At 54.3% G+C, this 22,391-nt stretch overlaps 1 protein-coding gene across 1 annotated transcript in view; it reads right to left on the bottom strand.

Moving 5' to 3' along the window:
- Nucleotides 1-3,047: 3,047 nt before the first annotated feature.
- The window catches only part of ALDH1L1 (aldehyde dehydrogenase 1 family member L1), a 43,917-nt gene continuing 24,573 nt past the window's right edge, over nt 3,048-22,391 (bottom strand). Inside the window, exons 15-23 of the mRNA XM_059706734.1 lie at nt 20,029-20,134; nt 17,843-17,930; nt 15,653-15,746; nt 13,979-14,078; nt 12,519-12,617; nt 9,293-9,458; nt 6,536-6,641; nt 5,148-5,347; nt 3,048-3,352 (exon numbers count right to left, since the gene is read on the bottom strand). Of these exons, the coding sequence (XP_059562717.1) occupies nt 3,297-3,352; nt 5,148-5,347; nt 6,536-6,641; nt 9,293-9,458; nt 12,519-12,617; nt 13,979-14,078; nt 15,653-15,746; nt 17,843-17,930; nt 20,029-20,134 (1,015 nt within the window). The 3' untranslated portion in view covers nt 3,048-3,296. The remainder of the gene's footprint in view (nt 3,353-5,147; nt 5,348-6,535; nt 6,642-9,292; nt 9,459-12,518; nt 12,618-13,978; nt 14,079-15,652; nt 15,747-17,842; nt 17,931-20,028; nt 20,135-22,391) is intronic.

Consider the following 22,391-nt stretch of genomic DNA (forward strand, 5'->3'; position numbering starts at 1 on the left):
GTCTTTGCGGTGGGGCGGTGTGGGGTCAGGTACCTGCTCCAGGCGGGAGTCACCCTATGAAAGACCGTTTCCTGATCGCGCAGAGCCGTCCCCAGGCTTTTTGCAGGGAATGCCCCTCCCTCCCCCAAAGCCGTCTGGGGAAGCTTCGCTTTGGGGGCTGGTTTACAAAGATGGAAAAGTCTCCTGCTAGGAAGCCTCCAGGGAGGGAAGGGGCAGGAGGGTTTCTTTTTTAAAGGGCGTAGGAAGAAGACAGGCCGTCCTAAGGCGCGGATGCCTGGCCTGCAGCCATGGAGTCTCCAGGATGAGTGACTTGCTGTTGTGGGTATAGAAATGACTGCTAGACTGTTGTTGTTTTTCATTTGATCCCAGGTCACCACCAGGAGCCCTTCTTAGTGTTAGGTCTGTTCGAATAATTGAATGGACACCCCCACCCCTGGGAACTGACCTTTAGACCACTTCACATCAGACATTCCCTTTTGTTTAGCACTTGCTCCGACTACATTCACTTGCTAAGACCATTATCTTTCCCCTCAGGACCCGCCCAGAGAATTCTCTGCCCAGAAAAAGCCCACCTAGAGTCCTTTAAAATCTCTGACTCTCCGTCCTTGGGTGCTGGCACCATTTGGGGGCTCAGCCCATCTGGGTTTCCGGATGACCTAATAAATTCATAATTCTTTACCCCTTTTGGCCTCGTGCGTTCCTCCTTTGGCAACCCTAACACTTAGTAGGTATCTTCTTTCTCAGGGTTCACAGATATTTAACAAGATTTAGGAAATACTGCATTATATTATTTCAACAAAAGACAATTTTGCATGTTACACACAAGAGGTTCTCCGGGTTCACAGACACAAACTTGCAGCCTTCTCTTCTATCTAGATTTGGTTCCTCCGCACAGGTCCTCAGGCATCTGGGCTTCAAAGGGCCAGGGGTGCTATGGCTCCTCCTTCCTTCCCCATGTATTGAGGGGTCAAGACTATGTTTCTAAGTGTGAATTGGTCTCATGTAGACATTTCAGGCAAGACTGACTACTGTATGTGAGCATTTCAATTTGATGCTGTTTTTAGAGTGATGTGAATCCTCACCTTCTTAATATGTTTATTGTTAAACCCTTTTACCTGTTTGTAAGGGCACTTCACTCCTCGGACCAGCTCAGAACACCCCACAACGGCCGGTGAATGGTTAGAGTGACCATCAGGCACTCGTCAGAGAATAGAAAACAGAGTTAATCATTAATCGTGCTTATTTGATGAAGCCTCCATAAAATTCCATAATACAGGGTTCAGAGAGATCCCAGGTTGGCACACAAATCCACACCGAGAGGGTGAAGCATCCCAACTGCATGGGGTGGGGACTCCTGTACTCAAAACCTGCCCAGACCTCACCCTGTCTCTCTTCATCTGGTTGTTCATCTGTATCCTTCCCATATACACTGGGTTATAGTGAACTGATAAACGTAAGTAAACGTTTCCCTGAGTTCTGTGAACTGCTCTGGCAAATTAATTGACCCTAAGGAGGGGGTCGTGAGAACCGCTGTTTTATAGCTAAATTGGGTAGAAGTTGGAGACCTACTAATTGACATCGGAAGTGGGTGGGAGCAGTCTTGTGGGACTGAGCCCTAATGTGTAGGGCCTGATATGATCTTTTGGGAGATAGTGTCGGAATCCAGTTATATCATAGGACATTCGCTTTATTTAGTTGGTGTTGCAGGAAATTGCTTGATGTGGGAAAACGCCCTCACACGTTTGGTGACCAGAAGTGTCCGAAGTGAAGTGTTCTATGTAAAAGTAAAGGAGACACACCGGCGAGAAATACATCGGAGGGGGAAACTGGGTGGTTTTTAGAATTATACTTACTGATAGTTTCAGGAAAATTTGCAAAGAGGGAAAAGAGCTTTTCTGGCCGTGCCGAGGCCCACCCCCACCCCATGACAGCATTCCTCTCAGGGAGGAGCCCCTTCTCCCCGCTCCAGAAGGGGAGAGGAAGCACAGGAGAAGCGCCTGGTGCAGAGCCCAGGGCCTACCTCAGGGCTGTGACACGCCCAGGTGCTATAAAATCACCACGGCTCAGCCCTGCACCAACGGCCTCTGTGTGTTGCTTGCCCCACTGTCCCCTGTCAGAGGACAGGAGGAAAAGCACGGCTTACAGGGGACGCTCCTTCAGTAGGAAGCAGCACGAAAGCACCTTGGATCGAGGTGATTGGGGAGCCATCCCATAAACACATTTTGGATTTAAAAAAATAAAGGGGGAGAAGACCCGGAGCCTAGTCTTGTATATCTAAACCAGAAGTGTCAGGTAGAACTATCGTGGGCACCCTGGCTAAACCAAGCTCTATGTGTGTTCTGAAGTGGGGGGGACAGTGTTTCTTGGCTTGATTTGGGTTTGGATAGGACTGTGCTCGAGGCGTTGCCTGCTCTTCTGCTGTGAAGGACTGTTTGCAGGGAGGCCAGGGTTGAACCCTCCAAATGCTTCCCACTGGGAGGAGCAAGAAAGAACTGGCTGAAGGCCAGCTGCATTCGCCCGGGCTCTGCTGCTGATGCCCTGGCTCTAGGGGTGTTTGAGGCAAAACAACGTGGATTCGGAAAAGAGGCAGAGGTGAGACTTGTCTGGTCTGACACAAGGTACTGTGTTAAGGCAGGTCCACCACCCCTTTAAGCATCGCCCCTGCACTGAAATGCCAGTCTTGGGCAATAGCCCCACGGTGGCCCAGGGGGCCCCGCCCGCAGCCGTGTCCTCTGGTCAGCGATCAGCTGAGGCCTCTCTGCCCTGGGGCGGCTCCCACACAGGCCGGATTTGCTGCATCAGAATCTGAGCTTCTTCAACCCTCCCCGCTTCCTCCCCTTGGTGTCTGGGGTGAGGCCTCTCAAACTCTTAACTCCTCTTCAGCACCTGCTTCCTGAGGCTGGAGCTGACACACACCCATTTCTCAAGTTTGTGTCTCCCCCCACAGCAACTGGCTCTCCCGGGTCCCAAAGCCTCACTGTGTGCCAGGATTTGCAGGGCCCCCCAGGGCACACCCAGATGGGCAGGGAAGTCACAAAGGTGCTGGCTGCTGCTGGTCAGAACATTTATTCGCCCTGGGGCCACCTTCTCAGTAGCCAAATGTTGCTCTGATTGGACTGGGGTTGGGGAGATGGGGGTCCCGGACAGGGACAGGGGTTGCAGGCAGCAGGCTTCCACCAGCCAGTTCGGGTGGAGGTGCTGTGTACCCAGGAGGGGGCTAGAAGGACAATCGGGCTGACAGGGGAGGCCGGTCAGGCTGTGGAAGAGACGGAGGCTTCTTCGCATGAGACCTTTCTTCAGTACTCAAAGGTAACCGTCTTGACCCTCAGGTACTCATTCAGGGCCGCCTCTCCTGCAAAACAGCACCATCATCATCAGAGTACCTCCTGCACCCATATTAACTCACAAAACCTGCAGCAAGTGAGTGGGGTCTGACTCAGCCTCAGGTTCAGGTAAGAAACCGAGACCCGGGGTCCTCATTAGTAAGTGTGTGTGTGTGTGTGTGTGTGTGTGTGCAGGGCGGGGGGGGGGGTACCCCAACAGGCATCAGAATACAGAACCAATCTGAGGTCTCTGTTCCGGAGACTTCCCCAGCTCCAGCCACCTGCCTAAGTGGGGGCGGGGGGAGCCTTATCAGCTCCAGAGCAGCCCTGAGGCCCTCATGGTGCCTTCCTGTTACCCAGGTGTGCAGCCTCTCCACTGATGCCTACCAGCTAATCCAGGTCAAATTGGGACTGGGAGAATGGGTGCCTCACAGGGTCCCTGGGACCCCCGGAACTTGGCTGAGCTATGTGGCTGGTGTGTTTCAGCCCCACACACAGCATGAGAAGCCTGTGGCTGCCTGACAATTCCCCCACCTGCGAAGGCGCTCGCTCCAGAAGCCAAGCTTCCCTGACGCTGCTGCCCACGCTGTTCTCACTGCCAGCTGAGGCCCATTGAGGTCTCCGGCCCATCCAAGGTAGGCTATTTGGAAGGGCTGGTTTGTGGGCACAGGACACAGGGACAGTGGGAGAAAGGTCTAGGGGTGAAGGAGGCAGACTTATAAGTGACAGAGATCCTATCCTGGGGACCCGTGGCCTCCGTGGAGGATGATGGTCCTCGTGGGTTTCTGAGGAGGACACCAGGAAGGTAGGCCAGGGGAGGCAAGGACAGAGGGGGCAGAGGTGATCAGCATGCATGTGCATGCGTGTGTGTGCACGTGTGCACCCGGTTCTGCATGCATGGTATTTGTAGTCAGGCTTGGGGGGTATTGCTGGGCCCTTTCATGAGAGCCCTTGGAGCTTTCCTCAGGGTTTGAAAGAGGGAGGGATGGAAAAATAAAATTGTAACTACCCTTTGGTTTCAGCCTCAGCCTGAAGCTCCCTGGAGACCCTGAGCTGGGCAGGGGAGGCCGGAAGGGCTGGAGGCTTCTGAGACAGTGCTTGGCATCAGAGCTATGATCCCCAACTGCTGGCTTCCGGAGTGGCAGGATCGGGGAGTGGGCCGCACCCTAGGTTACACGGTAGCCCAGGGAGAGCGGGTGCTGGAGCAGAACTCCACTTTCCCATCAGGTCAGGCCCAGCTTGCATTCTGCTTGCCACCTAGAATGACCTTGTCTCTATACTAGAGACTCACACTGTACCACTGGGCACACTTGGCCCTGTGGCTTCTCCTCTCTCTGAGGATGAAGCCTGAGGCCTGTCTGAAGCAGGCCCCTGGGTCCCTCAATCTGGCTCCTGCCTATCCCTTGGGCCTGCTCTCTTCCTGCCGTACTCCCCCCACGCCCCCCCCCCCCACCACCCCGCCCACACCAGCCTCTCTCTGCAGCTCTGAGACCAAAGCTGATGCCCTCAGGACCTGCCTCCCCTCTTCCAGGAACGCACATCCTCAGGTCGTTATGGCTCCTCCCACCACTGGGGTCTCAGAACAGGCCCTCCAAGGTCCCTGCCTAAAGTTGCCTTCCCAGTCTCCTCGCCCGGATCACTCTGACTTGTCTGCTTTCCAGCATCCCTCACTTCCTAGAAGGATCTTGTTTACTGCATGAATTATCACTGTCCCTTCCCAGTAAGAAGTGAGTGTCAACAACCATCTTTCAATGTTACACCCTTGCCCCCAGGGACAGGGCCTGGCACCAAGTGGCTTAAAGCAGATGTTTAGGGTTAGGTTACCCAAGTCTTTGCCAAATCCAGACTGCTTGAAGCCTCCGAAGGGAGCGGCCACGTCGGTCTTGTTGTACGTGTTGATGAACACGGTGCCTGCCTCCAGCTTGTCACTGACGTACAGGGCCTTGCCGATGTCCCTGGTGAAGACGCCAGAGGCCAGGCCAAATTCTGTGGCATTGGCCCGAGACAGCACAGTGTCCATGTCGCTGCAGGGAAAATCCAGAAGGAACTTGGTGAAGGAGGGTTGGAGGACAGCGTTGGATACGGGATTCAGGGAGACCTGCATCCTCTCCCCCAAGGGGAGCCTGGCCCCCTCCAAACTTCCCACCACTCAGGACCTTCTGAGGAGAAACGTGGAGGAGACAGGGCAGCAGAGAGAAGGGGACAAAGTTAAAGAGAAGAGGAAGAACAGAGTTGGATTTGCACACAGTCGGGCACAAGGACCCTTCGGGTCACCAAGGGTGAGTCCCTCACTTTATGGACAGGGGGATAGGGGCCCGGAGGAGGCTGGTGAGGCCCCCACCACACAGGGAAGTGCACATGCATTGGGTATCCCCCAGGGAGCCATGTCCAGGTGTCCCTTGAAGATTTAGCACAATATTTGCTCGGTAGATGGCAGAAAAGCATCTTATTCTAATACAATCAGAATGTGATGGTAATTTTTATAATTTTTTGAAAGTATAGTGCATTAGGGGGAGATGTCATTTTGTAATCTATCCAAAGGCTCTTCTCTGAAAAATAACAGTCCATAAAAAGAATGTGTGGTAGTTCAAATATGGCCACAGAGTCCAATCCCTCTCCCTTTCAACCCAGGCTGGCTTGGTGAGTTGCTGGGCCAAAAGAACATAGTGAAAATTAGGTTTTAGGATTTCTGAGGCTGATCAATGGGTCTTGGGAAGCCTTGAAACATCCACCCAGCTTCAGTGTGGGAGGCCCTGAGGCTGCCATGGGGGAGAGAGCCTTCAGGAAGGCCGGACCCACTCAAAGACAACCACTCCAGGTATCGCCACTGAGTCCTGGACCTGGGACAGAGCAGAGGCATTCAGCCCCTAACCAGACTGCAGATTCACGAGTGAAATAAATAACTGTCGCTATTCCAAGCCAGCCTTGGGGTAGTTTATTATACGGCAGTAGATGGTTAGGACACAGCCCAAACACACCAGGAGAGACATCCAAAGGCTGAGGAATGCTCACTTGGGGACCCAAAGCCCTGCCAGTGACCTGGGGCTCTCCTCACCTCAGTGCTTGACCGCGGCCTCAGCATGCAGCCGGGCTGCATTCACAGCCCCCCACCTGTCTGAGTTCCCCTCCTGAGTTCCCACAAGCTCATGTGGAGAACCCGTAACACGTGGCAAAACATCAGGCTCTTGAGAGACAAAAGCAGGATTCCCTACCCATCGGCAAACCGAGAGATGACCATGACAGGCCCGAAGGACTCTTCCTTGGCTATGAACATGTGGTCCTCCACGTCCGTGAAAACGGTTGGCTCGAAAAAGAAACCTGTGGGGGAGACAGAGGCCCACGGCATGGGAGGCCCTCCTCCAGCAGCCTCTCCCCTCCAGGCTGGGTCCCGCCAGCCACACGCACATCCCACTCCGGCAATGCCATGTGTGATACCCGTATGGTGATGCCACACACTGTGCATGGCTTTCCTGTCCCGGACATGTGAGCTCACTTCAGCCTCACAACCCTTTCAACTAAATGCTGCTGAGGAAAATGAGGCTAAGAGTTGGTCTATGATAAGACTGACATTGGGGTCCAAGTCTGCCCAAGACCAGCACAGAAGCTCCAGACTCTGACAAAGACTTGGGTTTTTCTTGTGATATTCAATCTGAAAATATATACAGAGGTTTTTGGCTGGTGCAGCCTCCCAGATGGCTCTCCATTGGTCACTGTGAAATGGTGGGGGAGGGAGTCCTGATGAGCAAGAACTCCCCGGACTGCCTCCCTTCTCCTGCCTGGCACCTGGATGTGGGCACTGACTCCCAGGTGCAGGGTAAGTGCTCTTGGCCAAGATACAGCCTCCTGCTCTCCTGTCAGCATGGATCCACCACGTATTCCCACCCAGACTGCCACCCTACAGGCCCTGGCTGCCTGGACAAAACCATTTCCGATGGCAAAAATGCGTTCTCTGACTGTTTCTCCGCTGAGACCCTGCTAGACTGAGATTTAATTCTGACTTAGGAAAAATCAACAGACTTCACATTTTCTGTCTCTGGTTTTTTTAAAAAAAAATAACTTTAAAAGTCATTCAGTTAATAAAAATATTCCATATTTTATATATTTGTAAATATATTTTAACATTAGTTACCATTTAAAAACTGTGTTATGTATGAATACATTTTGACTCCTGTGGTGTGGCCTGTATTTGCCCACCAGGTGCTGGGAGCTCTGGGCTGGCCAGCTGCTATCCCTCTCCCATCCCTTCTGCTCCTTTCTCTGCGCTGCTGTGGGGAGCTCTCTCATCCTCCAATTTCCAGTTGGGTTTGGCCACTAGGAGGCAGCCCCTGTCCCGAGGCTCTGCCCTAACCAGGTCCCAGGAATTCACTCCCTCCTCTTGCCCTTCAGTTCAGACAGCGGTGGTGGTGAGGGTTCCCCATGGCTCTTGGTTCCTGGAAGCTGCACCCCAAGCTGCTCTTTGAACAGTGCTTTCATGTCTCCTTCTTTCATCCACCCCTGAGCTCTGGACCCATGGAATCCCCAGTAGATTGGGGGGGGGGGGGTGCAGGGAAGAGGTCGGTAGATAGTGGCAATAAAACTATTGAGGTCTGAGGTGCCCAGGAGTGCCTGTGGCACAGCGATGGCCTGGGCCTGGCTGCCATTTAAGCTGGAAAATACGTTCACCAGTATTTCCATGTTTCCCCTGGTGGGGAAACTCAGGGGGTGTTCGCTAAGCAGAGAAGCGGCAAATGCACAGAGAGCGAGAAAATGTGAGACGTGTTCAAAGGAGAGTTAAGCATGGCCAGAGCATGGGTCAAGGGCAAGCAAATTAGATAGAGATCAGGATGCTCTTGGTGGGAAGCTGAGAAGTTGGAGTTTGCTCTGCAGGAGACGGGGTCACTGTGGAAGAGTTCCAACATTGGGACGGCACAACCAGACCGCTGGCAGCCGCACAAGTAAAGGATTAGCGGGGTTCAAGCCATCTCAGAGGAAGCCACAGTGACGGTCCAGGCAAGAGCTGAGCAAGATGCAGGGGGTCGACCTCATGGTGGCAGGGAGACAGGAGAAGCAGACAGATGTCTAGACTTCAGAGCATTTAATTAGTTTAATTACGAGTAGGAGGTTAAGAAAAGACAGGAGTCATGAATTCATTCTTTCCTTCCCTCCTTCGTTCCATCGAGTTAACTCAGGCTTGGTGTAGGCTCGGTGCAGACACGAAGGACCTAACGATGTAGAGGAGACACGCGGCTCCTGTGCCCCTGGAGCAGGCAGTCTAAGGGGAAGCAGCGCAGACAGTCCATACCTGTGGCTCCGGCCACTCTGGCTCTGCTGACTTAATCAAATGGAAGGTTCTAGAGATACTGGTGTGTGTGTTTGGGGTCAGGTTGAGTCTGGGGCCGCTGTGATGATGTGATGGACTTGGTACCCTTGAGTCTGAAGGGCCTGGGGGACATGCAGGTGGAGGGGTCCAGGTGGTCAGGCGTCCTGAGTGAGGAGGAACCTGGAGACAGATATTTGGGAGCATCCGAGCCATTGCTGAGAGCGAGGTCCTCTAGGGAGAGTGTCTAACATGAGAAGTGCTTCCAACTCAGGACAGACTTGGGGATCTACCTCCATTTAAGAGGGAGCTTCCAGCAAAGAGCAACTGCCAAGAAGGAATGGCCAAAGATGGGAAAACCATGCACTCCAGGGCCATGGAACCCACGGGAGGAAAGAATGTCAAGGATGCAGTGATGTTAGTGGCAAGTCAGAGTCCACTACAATATAGATTAAACCAGCCTTCACCTTGCCAGTCCCACACCCGGTTTGGCAGGTGTCCAACTAGCCAAGGCCACCCCATCCAAGAGACTGGATGGGGCCTGAGACCTGGGCGTCTGATTGCGCAGGTACCGGGCCTTCACATACCTCCTACTAGAGCTGAGCAAGAAAGCACAGGCCATGCTGCCTGCTGCCTCCGTTTGCCCAAGTGGGCCAGCAGTGCTCTGACTGACCTGGCCGAGGGACTTGATTCCCACCGCAGACCAGAGTGGCTCCTTCCTTCACGCCGCGCTGGCAGTACTCTATCAGCTTCCGAAGGTGGGCTTGGTGATTCTGCGGCCCATGGTTGGTGTCCCGGTCCAGAGGGTTGCCAATCTTCATCTTCTTCACCTCTTCTACCTGCGGAAAGTCCTCCCAGTCAGGTCTCACTCAGCGGCTGCAGTTTCTGACTTTGCTCAGTAACTGACCCCTTCCCATGTTTGCATTTTCAGGACCAACCATTGGCCCCTGAAGAAAGTCCACACGCCGGTGTCTGGCACTCAGGACATTCCATATTCTTGTTCCCAGCCTGCCTTCCAGGCTGACATTCAAATGTATGCTACGTGCAAGGAGACCTGAGCCCAGTGTCAGATGGACTGGGAAACACAGTTGTGCACGGATATGGGTGAATAGAAAAGAGAGGCAGGTGTGCCTGTGGGTGAGGGAGGCAGGGCTGGGGCAGCACAGTCTCTATTCTGGTCCTGCACCCAGCTTCACGGACTAAGAAGCTAAAGGAAGGCTTATCCCAGGAGTCCAGTATATGCAAGGCCCTGGTGACAAGGTGGGACAGGCGCGGAGTGGAACGGAGAACCCTGGGCCTTGAGTCCACCCCGCTCACCCCCACTTCTGCCTGCTTCAGAATCGAACTTGAAGGCCCCCTTCTCCAGGAAGCCAACATACAAGTAGGTCTGGGCTTTGCCACCTAGAGATGGCCTGGGTCTCCTCAGGGGTGTACCAGATGTATTTGCCGATTCTGGGGCTGGGATGGGGAGAGACAGAAAAGATCGGGGTGTGGGATGCTGTGATAGGAAAAGGAATCCAGGTGAACATAGCCACCATGTGGGGGTGGAGGGGCAGCACCGATAGTCAGGGCTCTAGGCTAGAGTTAGCACCTCCCATAATTATCACCCACTTTCCAGCTCCTTCCTGGGTTTCCTAAGACCGAGCAAGGACATCTCTGCCCTAACTGTAGCCTCTTCGAGGTAAGACCCGACTGGCTCCTCCTCTGTAGCCAGGGCCACTTCACTCCTGTGCAGGCTCCATGCCCCCAGCCCAGCCTAATAGGATGCAGGAGGCATTCAATCCCCAACCCCTGTCCTCCGGCCAGGGCCCCTTAGCTCCTCCAACCGTCCTGAAGAGTCCCCAAGTCCGGAGAAGGCCTCGCTTGCTCCTGCCTGTCTCCCCTGTCTCCCCAGGACAGCAAGAGCAACCTTGCAGCGCCTCCTGGATGTGCAGCTCACTCCCTGCATTTGGGAATCCGAGCCCTGCCCTCCCCCAGTGGAGCTGAGCGAGCTCCACTCGCGCTCTCGGGAGTCCTGCCATGGGCCCTGCCCGTGCCCAGCACAAACTGCAGAATAGAGAGGACCGCTAGGACAAGGATGAGCCACCTGCCGGGGTCCAACCCCAGCAGGTCCAGGGGTCCCCAAAGGCGTAGACGGAGTCGGCGAAGAAGGAATGACACGGAGACAGCGTTCAGTTGATCAGCAGCCTAGCCAGGATCTCCAGCCAGGATCTCCAGCCAAGTTCTGGTCTGGATCTCCAGAGAGGTTCTGTGTCCATGTTCTCTTGCTAGGTTCTCCAGCCAGGTTCAGTCACCAGATTCTAGTCAGGCTCTCTTGCCAACCTCTGCAGTCAGGTTCAGTTCAGGATCCCTTACCATGCTCTCTCCAGCGAAGCTCCTCTGTCTGTAGGTTCTCTCTTCTTAGTTCTGTCCCTTTCTGTCTTGTTACATCTGTATTTATACCAGTTGATTCAATCCTATCAATCTCTATTACAAAGGTTAGGGCGTTTCTTATCTCCATTCCAGGGAGTAAAGATTATGTAGCTTAAGCATGATTGTTCATAGTTAAAGTGATTAATTACCCGCCTGGCACTTAGTTGAGGGGTTTTATTCCCTCCCTAACTTCAGGGGAAAATCCCTACCTGGGGATTCAACCTTTCTCGGAGAGGTGACCTTGGTTAAAACACAGCGCCAAGAAGGTGAGCAAACATATTAAGAACCATATGCCATATATGCCAGGTCCCTTGAAACAGCGGCTCCCGGCAGCCACCCAACGTGGTCGCCAAGTGCTCCCGCTGACCTGGCACCTCACCGCAGATGTGTGACAAGCTCCGGCGAACCTGGGCTGGTGTCCACGCTGCCAGCCCGCAGGAGCGTGGGCTGCGTGAGCAGCTGTCATCTCCAGCTACTAGGGCTGGGAGTCGTTACACTCCCAAAAGCTGTTACACTCCCTTTTAGAAAATCGGTCCCTTTCTTCACCGCCTTTCCCATTTTCACCCAAGTATTCAAGATCTTCTCCAGAAACGCCTTCCTAACAGCAGTCCCACCCTCTCCCCAGCCTACTCTCTCTTTTTTCCTCGCTTCCTAAACACAGTTTGTTTAAACCTGCACATAGAGCCTGTGCCCCCAGCATCCCCTTTCGTATCCACTGGGATTCGATTTTGCTCTCCATGACACGAAGGGCAGAGGGGCTCTTGGCTGAGGCTGAGCCAGCGAGAGGTCCCCACGCCCTGCTAGGCCTGAATGGATCCGGGTGGACCAGAGACCCGGAGCCACCAGCCCGCACTCTTCCCCACAGCGTTTTCCAACAGCACTGCCGGGGGAAGAGTGATTCTCCTTTCTGGATCTATGCTGTGAGAAGGTAGGAGATGCTGTCAGCCCCCACCCATGCCCTTTACTGCGGGCACCCCCTCCGCAGCGGCCGTGAGAGGTGGCTGCTGACAGGTCTCAGAGCTGACAGGGGCTGCCTCCTCCAGCCGGTGGACAGGCCACAGTCAACAGCTGTTGACAGGAGACAAAAGCCTGGCCCCTCAACCCCAGGGGCACACCTGCGTGGTGTCACTTGGGCTCCAAATCTCCTGTCTGTGGGTCAGGCCAAGGCTGGACGTCACCCGAGACCACGTCCTCCGTCCCCGTTCCCTCCTGGACCCTGGCATCTCCCAGGCTCCGTGTGAGAGCTCACCTTTGGTAGGCCACATGGATTCCTGGCTCAGGCTCCACTGCTAGGGACCTGGCCCAAGATAAACCCTTTGTGTTTCTGTCAATCTCAGCTGCTGGGTTTCTAAAATAATAAAATCCAGTGAAACTCGATACAGCTCCCCTGTTCCAGGTGGCTGGTGCCCAACTCCACCTGGCCCAGCCCCTGCAGCCAGGTGACTGCCCGATGCACCAGCACCGCTGAGGCCCGTGGCAGAACTTACCACCTTCTGCACAAACTGGTCGTGTATTGAGTCCTCTACGAAGAGCCGGCCCGCTGCAATGCAGTTCTCGCCTTTGTTGAAGAAGACGGAGCTCATCCCCTTCGGCACATAGACAAGAATACTGGATTACAGCTGCTCCCAGAGGTGCCGGCTCTCCATTCCCACTGGGCCCCGGTACCCGCTTCATACAGGAAGGGGGAGGAATGCCCGTGTCCTGGCCTCCTGAGGTGGCCAGGCCCAGCCAGTGCTGGGCACATGCACTGTACCCATTCCTCAGTCACCCTGAGAGGAGAGGCAAAGGGTGACCTGCCCTGGGGGACAAGGCCTGTGTCCATGTTGCAGAGAGTGGGGGAGAAGAGGAAGCGGAGTGGAGTGAGCCTGGGGACCCTGCACACTGGATGGGCTCCCTGGGGTGACTCAAGGGGAGACAGAGCCCACACCCTTGAAGTTGAGCCTGGCAAGTCTGTTAGCACGGAGTGGGCAGCAGAGGGTGGGCAAAGGCAGGCAGCCAGCCCGCCGTGGAAGGGATGGGTTGCCAGCCCAGCCCGAGGGAACTCCTGTCAGGAGTCCAGGATAAATGTGCACACAGGCCCAGGGAGCCTGCTTTTGGGACCTGAGGAGCTCCATGTGGGCGACCAGGGGAGGGGCGAGAGGCTGGCTGCGCGGCTCTCCTGAAAGCTGGGACTGCCTTGCCCCAGATCCTGGGCCAAGATCTTGAGCTGAGGGACTGGCCTCCCTTGGTTTCCCCATCTGGTGAGGCTGGGCTCCCTTCCGTGTCCATGCTGGGTGTCACATCACCCTCCATGGTACAATAGGGGTGGGGGCATCTCTGGGCACCTGGCTGAATGGGGCCTTACTGTTCAGCCAGGGGACTGGCTGAGGCATAACAATGACAGGGGGCAACACTAACGTAAGAAGAACTGACACACAGCCCCTGGCACGTGCGGCCGCCATCCTAAGTCCTTCAGACATAACCGCTTGTTTAATCCTGGTAACAGCCATAGGAGGAAGGTCCACTATCCTCCCATTGTACACGTGAGACCACAGAGGCCTAGGAAGGTTAAGCAATTTGCCCAAGACTGCCCAGTGAGTCTGTGGCAGAGCTGGGCAAGTGTGGACACAGCCGAAGGCTGGGGTGGATCGCTGTCAGCAGGGCTGTGCCCAGGTCCAGGGCTCTGCCTTGCTTTTCTGGGGCAGGAAAGGTTGCTGCGCTGGTTCCAGCATGTTTCCCGATCCAGGAGGCTGATTCCCGTTATCCTTACAGCTATGAAACTTCTTGGGAAATTGGCTTTAGAGGGTACACGTCATTCCTTGTCCCCAAGACCCCTTCCAGCCACAGTCTATGCTTGCGGTGACACCACAGTTTAGGTTAAATGTGTAAGTTTGACTGAAGAATCAGAGAAAGCCTCCTCCCCACATTGCTCCCTATTCGCTCCCTCACCCCACAGGCCAGCCCTCACCATCTGCACAGCCTTGCTGAGGTCACAGTCAGCAAAGATGATGAGGGGTGACTTCCCACCGAGCTCCAGGGACACCTTCTTCACGTTGCTCAGGGCACAGCTGAAAGAAACAGTGTAGGTGGGGTTGGGTCCATGCAGATGGGTACGCAGGGCTCGAGGAAGAGGGGGCCAAGGGCAGCTCCAAAGCATGCTTCACTTGAAAGAGCAAGCAGAGGGGTAGCGGGAGCCCCATGGGAGACCAGGCCCAGCACCTTCCCCACCCCTCCCTGGCCGACTACTCCTTGCTGCCGCCCTGACTCACTGGCTTCCACTGTGCTTCCTCCTCTTCCAACACCCGAGCCCACACCCACCTCAGGCCTTGCTCTCACTGCTCCCCCTCCTGGTCACTCCTTCAGATGTCCCTGAAGCTCATTTCTCACTTCCTGCAGGCCTCTATTCCCAAGCCGTCTTTTTAGGGTGCCTGCCCTGACAGCCCCATGTAAAACCCAAGCTCCCGTCACCACGGTGCCTTTGTCTGACCCCATCCACTTGAGCCTAAGGCCCGCTGGAGTGGGCAGGCATTTGTCTGAGCATGAACTAGGTGTTCCATGTCAAACTAATAAATCAGACACAGAGCCATCCTCCCTAGGGCAGCTGTAGTACTGTAGGGCTTTTAATGATGGGTGCCAACAGGGAGTAGCTGGGGGTCCTGTGCCTGTTGCCTCAGTGGACACGAAACGGACCTACTGATACTGTCCTCAGTGGACTGGGCCAGAGGAAAACAAGGCATCACACAGGGCAGGGGGCTCCTCGCTCAGGACTGACTGCAGGAGGAGGGCTCCCCTGTTTCAGGCACCAGCCACAGGGGCGTGGAGAGGATCCCGGGAAGACAGCAGCCGCGGAGCCACGGATGCTGCTCACCAAACCCTTCTTCCCTGGAGTTCTCAGAGTGGACATTTCCTGAGTCCTCCCTCTGCACTTTCACACGCGCATTTGGACGTGACTGTCACCTACATGAAGAGACTGGCCAGCTTTAGAATCAGAAGAGGTAAATGAGCTGCTACTACTACTGGCAGTTACCTCCCCTGCTTTGTCATCTGTTTGTCTGCCTGTCCATCCTTCAGTCCCTCACTCTCTCCACCGTCCTTCTCTTCAATACCAAGGCTTGCTCTGCTGCACTCAAAACGAATCAGAACAGCCAGCCCTGCCTGGTGCATCACAGGCTGTGACATCAGCCTCTACTGACCCTAAGGACATGACCCACCAGCCAGGTGGCTGTGGCTCCTGACCCAAAAGTGGATGTTGTGTACAAGCATGGTGCCCACTTGAGAAGGGGGTCACGTCCCAGGCTGGCTCTCAGAGGGCCTGTGCAGGGCTGAGGGGCACAGAGAGGCGCGTGGAGTTGTGGGGTCAAGGGCTTCAGAACTGACCCAGGGAAAGAGCTCTATCCCAGGCGCTCCGCAGCCACCTGAGCTCCAGCATCCCACCCATCCAAGTGGGCCCCATGAGCAGCTACCACCGGCCATGCCAAGAGTGTGCCACACACTAGAAATCAGAGCCTGTTGACCTGGCCTGTGGGCGCTGTGCGCACATGGAGGCTGAGGAGCAGGATCGAGCTCACACACAGCACTGTCCAGCTCCAGACGCCAGGACCAGCGCCACATGGTGGCCTCTCCCACACACCCCACCACCTACCTTTTCATGATGTGCTTTCCCACCTCTGTGGAGCCTGTGAACCCAATTTTTCGCACATCAGGATGGTCTGAGAGTCTCTGGCCAACCAATGAGCCTGCGGACGGGAGTAGGCAGGGGAGGGGAGGGAGTCAGGATGGTCTGCGAGGTGCTGGGGTGGAGAGGCATGAGCCTCTTTACCCTCACGTCCACCCCGAGGCCAGAACTCTGGGCCATGTTCTGTGTGCTTAGCACTGATGGTTCCTGAGGTTCTCTGGGTCTTGCTCCCTGTTAGGGCATAATTATATCTTCTCAAAATCCATACTGTATAGATGTAGATGTGAACAAAATCAACTCCATCCCTGTGTCCTGGATTTCATTTCATTGTTTAGCTTCATGCTGTGGCCTTTGACCAACCTCACTGTCTTGAGCAAGTATACCAAAGCTTTCTAGACGATTATCTGTGTTCCTTAAATGTAGCCATAAATATCTTTGTTAGTAACAGCCATGAATGGTGTGACAACTGAGATAAATATCAAAGTGGTAATAGCATCCATTATAAACAATCACCTATCACAAGACCACCGGGAGGTATGGCCCCAGGTGCTATCGCATCCTTTAGCCCAGTGGTTCTCAACCTTCCTAATGCCGCGCCCTTTAATACAGTTCCTCATGTTGTGGTGACCCCCAACCATAAAATTATTTTCGTTGCTACTTCATAATTGTAATTTTGCTACTGTTATGAATCGTAATGTAAATATCTGATATGCAGGATGTATTTTCATTGTTACAAATTAAACATAATTAAAGCATAGTGATTAATCACAAAAACAATATGTAATTATATATGTGTTTTCCGATGGTCTTAGGCGACCCCTGTGAAAGGGTTGTTCGACCCCCAAAGGGTCGCGACCCACAGGTTGAGAACCGCTGCTTTAGCCTGTCAGTTTTTAGTACCCGAGTTATACTATAAAAAAGTACACTATCGGGTCTGTGCAGAGTTGCTGGGTCGTCCCTTCCACTCTGACCCAACCTTTCTATAAGTAAATTACCCTCCAGTAAATTCTGTTATATCTATGGAGTGGCCTGCTTCATCTTTGGATCTGAAGATACCTCCTCACTCTGGTGGCCTTACCTTTGCCTACTGTTGGAATACGTGATGAAGCCCTGACCCCCAGTTTTTCAGATGTGACTGTATTTGGAGACAGGCTTTTTAAAGAGGTAATCAAGGTAAAATGAGGTCATCAACCAATCCAATCAGGGTTGTGATGCCTAACACAATCCGACCGGTGTCCTTACAAGAGCAGCTTAGACAGGCACGCGCAGCAGAAAGGTCCTGAAAAGCCTCAGAAGGAACCAACCCATCTCACACTTTGATCTTGGACTTTTAGCCTCCAGAACTATGAGAAAGCTATGTCTGTGTATTTTTAAATTTATTGATTTTGAAAGAGAGAGAGAGAGAGAGAGAGAGAGAGAGAGATTGATTTGTTGTTCCACTTATTCATACATACATTCATTGATTGATTCTTGTATGTGCCCTGACCAGGGATCAAACCTACAACCTTGGTGTATCAGGACGAGGCTCTAACCGACAGAGCTACTCAGCCAGGGCTCAATGCCTATTGTTTAAGGCCCCCAGTCTATGGCACTTTGTTACGACAGCCCAAGCAAACTCATACAGTCCACATGTAGCTTTCAACCTATCAAGGTAGACACCCAAGGGTGCAGGCACCCAGATTTCCAGCTTTTACAGGGTCTCCAGCAGAAACCCAAGGATTGCCTGGCCTGGCTATGGGGGAGGTGGTGCTCCAGCATCACAGACTCCAAAAGGCCTTCCTTGGGGATGCAGCCTGGCCAGGAGGGCCCAGGCATGGCGAGACGGGGTGTGGAGGGCCCAGGTATGCAGACCCAGGCATTCACTACCCCACCTGTTTGGAATGCTTGGAAACTAGCTTGCCCCTTATCCCACGGCCTTCCGCTTTACCACAAGCCCTGCATAAACCTTGTCCCCAAATGTGGCTAATTCCTATTCACCCTCAGATCCCCTTTTCAATTAGGCTCCAGGGTCACCCCTCCCCCTTCCCACTGGCTGTGCACTGGGCTGCTCACCTGCCAGGGCACATAATTCAGCAGACCCTGTTCTGACCAAGTGTATCTCCAGCTTCCTGGAACCCTGGATCCCCCAGATGCCCATGTCCCCATTCACACCCTTACCAGATCCTGGGAGGATGTTGATCACGCCCTTGGGAATGCCAGCCTTCAAGGTCAGCTCTGCAAACTTCAAGGCTGTGAGCGGGGTCACCTAAGGAGGCAGGAAAAAAGATTGGGTCAGAAGGGATTGGGAAGTGGGGCTCTGCCCTCTTCTCCCAGCAGCCTAGGTCGCAAGCAGGGAGGGGCAGCCGTGGCAGGAAGACCCCTGGGGGAAGCCATGTTCATGCCTCATCATAGTGGCACCACCAACCAGTCAGCTTCCCTCATGCTCCAGCTGGGAGCCAAGAACAGGGCTTGCTAACCTCGGTACCTTTGGCACCTTCTCCTGGCAGGACTTCCGCCCCTCAGCCAGGCCTAGACCCTGTTCTGCATGTGTCACTGTTTACACTGACCCATCAGGGAGTGCAGAGTCTGAGGACTGCCCAGCAGGGCATCATACGCAGAGCACTGCAGGGCATACCCACTTCCTGCCTCCTCAGAAAAAAACGGCTCCTTCTCTGGCTGTGGTGCCACCTTAGTTGCCCACATGCTGGGCTCTGGCAGCATCTCAGCCAAGGAGAGCCTGGTGCTCCAGGGTCCAGCTGTGACTCTGATAACCACTCCACTGCTGGGGGTGGTGTCCTGCCCTTGACCAGCCAGCAACTGACCTTCTGGAGGAAGAGGGAATTCATTGGTGACCCAGGAAACTCTCCTGTCTAGGTAAGGCTATGCCCCACCCACCACCAGGCCTCGGGCTCAGGGGCCTGTGAGGTGTGGGCCCTGGGAAGGTCTTCGTGTTTCCAAGGGCAGTGGGCTAGTGAGGGGGTCTTCCAGGGACAAAGCTCCCCCCATAAAAAGGGGGGAGGCTGAGGGTCCTCTCAAGGGGTTGTTGTGATGCTTAAATAAGCACATGCATGTAAATGACTACTAGTATTAATTCGTTATATATGTTAAAATGCTCAAGGAGTGCCTAACTCCAGGCACTATAATACTACAAACGTCAACTATCATTATTTTTTTTTTAACCTTTATATCCTTGGGGCCAAATTGCCCCAAAGAGGCTGGGGAAGTGAGAAACCTCCTGGGCCCACTGTTGAGAGCTGCCTACTGGTGCACCTCACATTCAGTTCCTGACTCCCCTGAAGGCAGCAGGGAGGGGGCTGTTACTGTCAAAGCACAGATGCAGAGGCTGAGGCTCAGGCATGAGGGGGTATCTTCACCCCTGGGGGCCCTTGCTCAGGCCCTCCGGACCTGCATGAGCAGCCTCTGACATCCTACCTCTGTGCCCTCTGTAAGGGGCTGGGGTGGCAAATGCACAAATCCCACTGCTCACTCCACTTCCCTCCAGGATTTTGGTCTCTGAAGCCAAACAGGAGACCATAGCACCAGCTCTCTAACAGACCCCTGCAGGCTGTGAGACCACTGCAGGCTGTGAGACCCCTGCAGGCTGTGAGACCACTGCAGGCTCTGAGACCACTGCAGGCTCTGAGACCACGGCACCAGCTCTCTAATAGACCCCTGCAGGCTGTGAGACCACTGCAGGCTGTGAGACCCTTGCAGGCTGTGAGACCACTGCAGGCTGTGAGACCCCTGCAGGCTCTGAGACCATAGAACACTGCAGGCTGTGAGACCACTGCAGGCTGTGAGACCAGAGCACCAGCTCTCTAATAGACCCCTGCAGGCTGTCTCAGAGAATAGGCACCAAGCAGGGTTTCCGCTCCCCAATCCAGAATTCCTGGCTCCACTCACCAGGCAGCTGCAAACACAAGCACAGCTATCCTGACACAGCGACCCCAGGGCTGAAAGAACACGAAGTCTGCTTATGGCACTGGCCCTTCAGGCTTCCTCCTCTCTCCCAGGCCTGCTATCCACTCCAGGGCCAGGCTTCCTGATATGGCACCAAAGGTCCTGCTGGAGGCAGCTCCCGTCTGACTCTGCAGGCCCTGATGGGGCAATGTATCAAGTCTGGCAGGAGCCCCTCTTCCCAGCGCACGATGGCATGGGACACTGAACGGTTTCTGATCGGAGCTGTGAGACCAGTCTAGTGATGCAGTTTGCGGGGCCCACAGCAGGCCAGCTCTCATCAGCAGTACCTTCCTTCCTTGAGGAGAAACCAGGACTGGTGTGGGCAAAGGGCGAATGGCCATCTGACTGCTCCCTTCCAGGTGCCTCCCCATAACCTCTGCAGCCCTCGCCCTGCCCATACCCACCTGGGCAGGCTTGATCACCACTGTGTTCCCAGCAGCCAGGCAGGCGGCCGTCTTCCAGGAAAGCATCATCAGGGGGTAGTTCCACGGGATGACAATGCCACAGACCCTGCCGTACAGAAGAAGAAGGCCTTCATCTCTCCACTCGGCTTGGTGCCCACCTCAGGCCTTCCAGCTTCCTCCTCTCTCCCAGGCCTGCTATCCACTCCAGGGCCAGGCTTCCTGATATGGCACCAACGGTCCTGCTGGAGGCAGCTCCCGTCTACCTTTGCAGGCCCTGACGGGGCAGTACATCCGGTCTGGCAGGAACCCCTCTTCCCAGGGCACGATGGCATGGGACACTGAACGGTTTCTGATCGGAGCTGTGAGACCAGTCTAGTGATACAGTTTGGTAGGGTGTAGCAAATGGGGGCAGTGACAGCAGGCAGGCATGGGTAAGGACCTGGCAGCTAGAGAGAGGGCCCAGGGTAACATGGCAGGCTGGAGGGGTGTGGGGCAGGGTCCTGGGTCACAAGAGTGGGCCAGGAGGATGTGGGAGAGGGTCCTCCCTGACATGAGGCCAGGGTCAGTCCCATGAAGATGAGAAACATGGAGTCAGCCTGGGAAGCCCAATAAGGTTTGCCTGCTTTGCATTAAGCCATGGAGCCCAGTGTTGCACCACCTCTCGGTGGAGGAGAAAGCCTCTGGCTGGCAGGGTCTCCAGGGAGGGGAGGCCACCCCACTGTGCTGAGGGACTTGCTGATGAAACTTGTGGTCCCAGCAGGCATGTGGCCCTCCCCTCCCCTCTCCCCTGTAGGAACTAGTGCACGCAAGAGCCCCACACTGACTATGCGACTGTTTTCATCGTCACCATCATCATCTCCATGACCACCATCACCATCAGAGGACACTCCTAAAGGATTACTGCTTAGCTAAATCCAGGCAGTGGGAGAGGGCAGTGAGAAGCCACAGGGTGTGGGGGAGGGCAGAGTGGGAGCAAGGTGGGGGCTGAGTGGGCGCAGAGGCAGGCTCAGGGACCCTCATGCCATCCTGGGAGTGATGGGGCACACTGAGGGGTTAGGAAAGGCACTTTCCCACACCATGTACACCCAGAAAACCCAAAGGGACAAGGCAGGTAGAAGGGCCAGCGTGAGTGTTCCCAGGGAAGTGGGGAGGTAGCCATAGAAAGGGAGAGGGCTGGGCTGTGGGGTCGCCACAACAGGAAAGATGCCAGAGAAATAAGTCCCACTGTCACGGGCTGGATTGTGTGCCCTCCAACATCCATATGCTGAAGTCCTAATTCTGGAATCTCAGAATGTGGCCTCATTTGGAAATAAGGTTGTGGCAGGTGTAATTAGTTAAGATCAGGTCTTACTGAAGTAGCATGGTTGCCTAACCCAATATGACTGCTGTGCTTAAGAGGAGCACGCCATGGGAAAAGACAGACACACACAGAGAACTCCGCATGAACATGAAGACAGAGTCAGGCAACACCCAAGATTGTGGGAATTACCACAAGCTTCAGGAGAGGCCTGGGCAGATTCTCCCTCATGGCCTTGGAAGGAACAACCCTGATAGACACCTCGATCTGGGCCTTCCACCTCCAATATGCCAAGACAACACATATGTGTTGTTTGAGCCTCCCAGCTTGTTATGGCGGCTTGAGCAAACCCCCAAACGTGTCAATATAGGGGAAAGGCTGCGGCCCCTGGGCTGGGTCTGCAGAGCGAGCCTGGCATGGGGTCAAAGCCAACGGGAGCATGGGACACAAGGACCAGATGACTCCATCCTTGGCTAAGCTGCCATGAGAACACTCTCTCATTAGCCTCTGTGCCTCATCCATTCCTGGTAGCCTTTCTTTAGGGAAACATCATGGTCTCCCCAAAGTCTCCCTAATCAGCACTGAGGCTGTCCTCCTAGGGGTGGGCCTCCTGCTGGGTTTGAATCATTTACCAGTCCCTAGTCTTGTCTATGCTGACTGGACACTTCTCTTTTTCCTTCCACTGAGCACTTGTCTCTGCTCTTGCTCTTTCTCCATCAGTATTTCTGTTCCTTGGGCTGCGTAGGAGTCCCTCATTTTAAAGCACATTAATTATTATACTGTTTTCAGATGCATTTTTTAGAGTCTACTCTCTGTTTTCCTCCATGACCCTGACTGATATAGGGTTTTTGTGGCAATTACATAAAATTAGGTTTATAAAGTAATTAAAATAGTGCCGGCCACAGAACAGGCATGTGGAAGTGGAAGCTTTTTTTATCCCGAGAATAGGAATTTTCATCAATTTTTATCATTGTTTTATCTCTAGCACCTGAAATGACTGGCACATAGTAGTTGGAAAATAAATAGATGTTCAATAAATACATAAACAGAAGACGATATCAGTGCC

The sequence above is a fragment of the Myotis daubentonii genome, chromosome 8 (genome assembly GCF_963259705.1).
Source record: "Myotis daubentonii chromosome 8, mMyoDau2.1, whole genome shotgun sequence".
NCBI lineage: Eukaryota > Metazoa > Chordata > Mammalia > Chiroptera > Vespertilionidae > Myotis > Myotis daubentonii.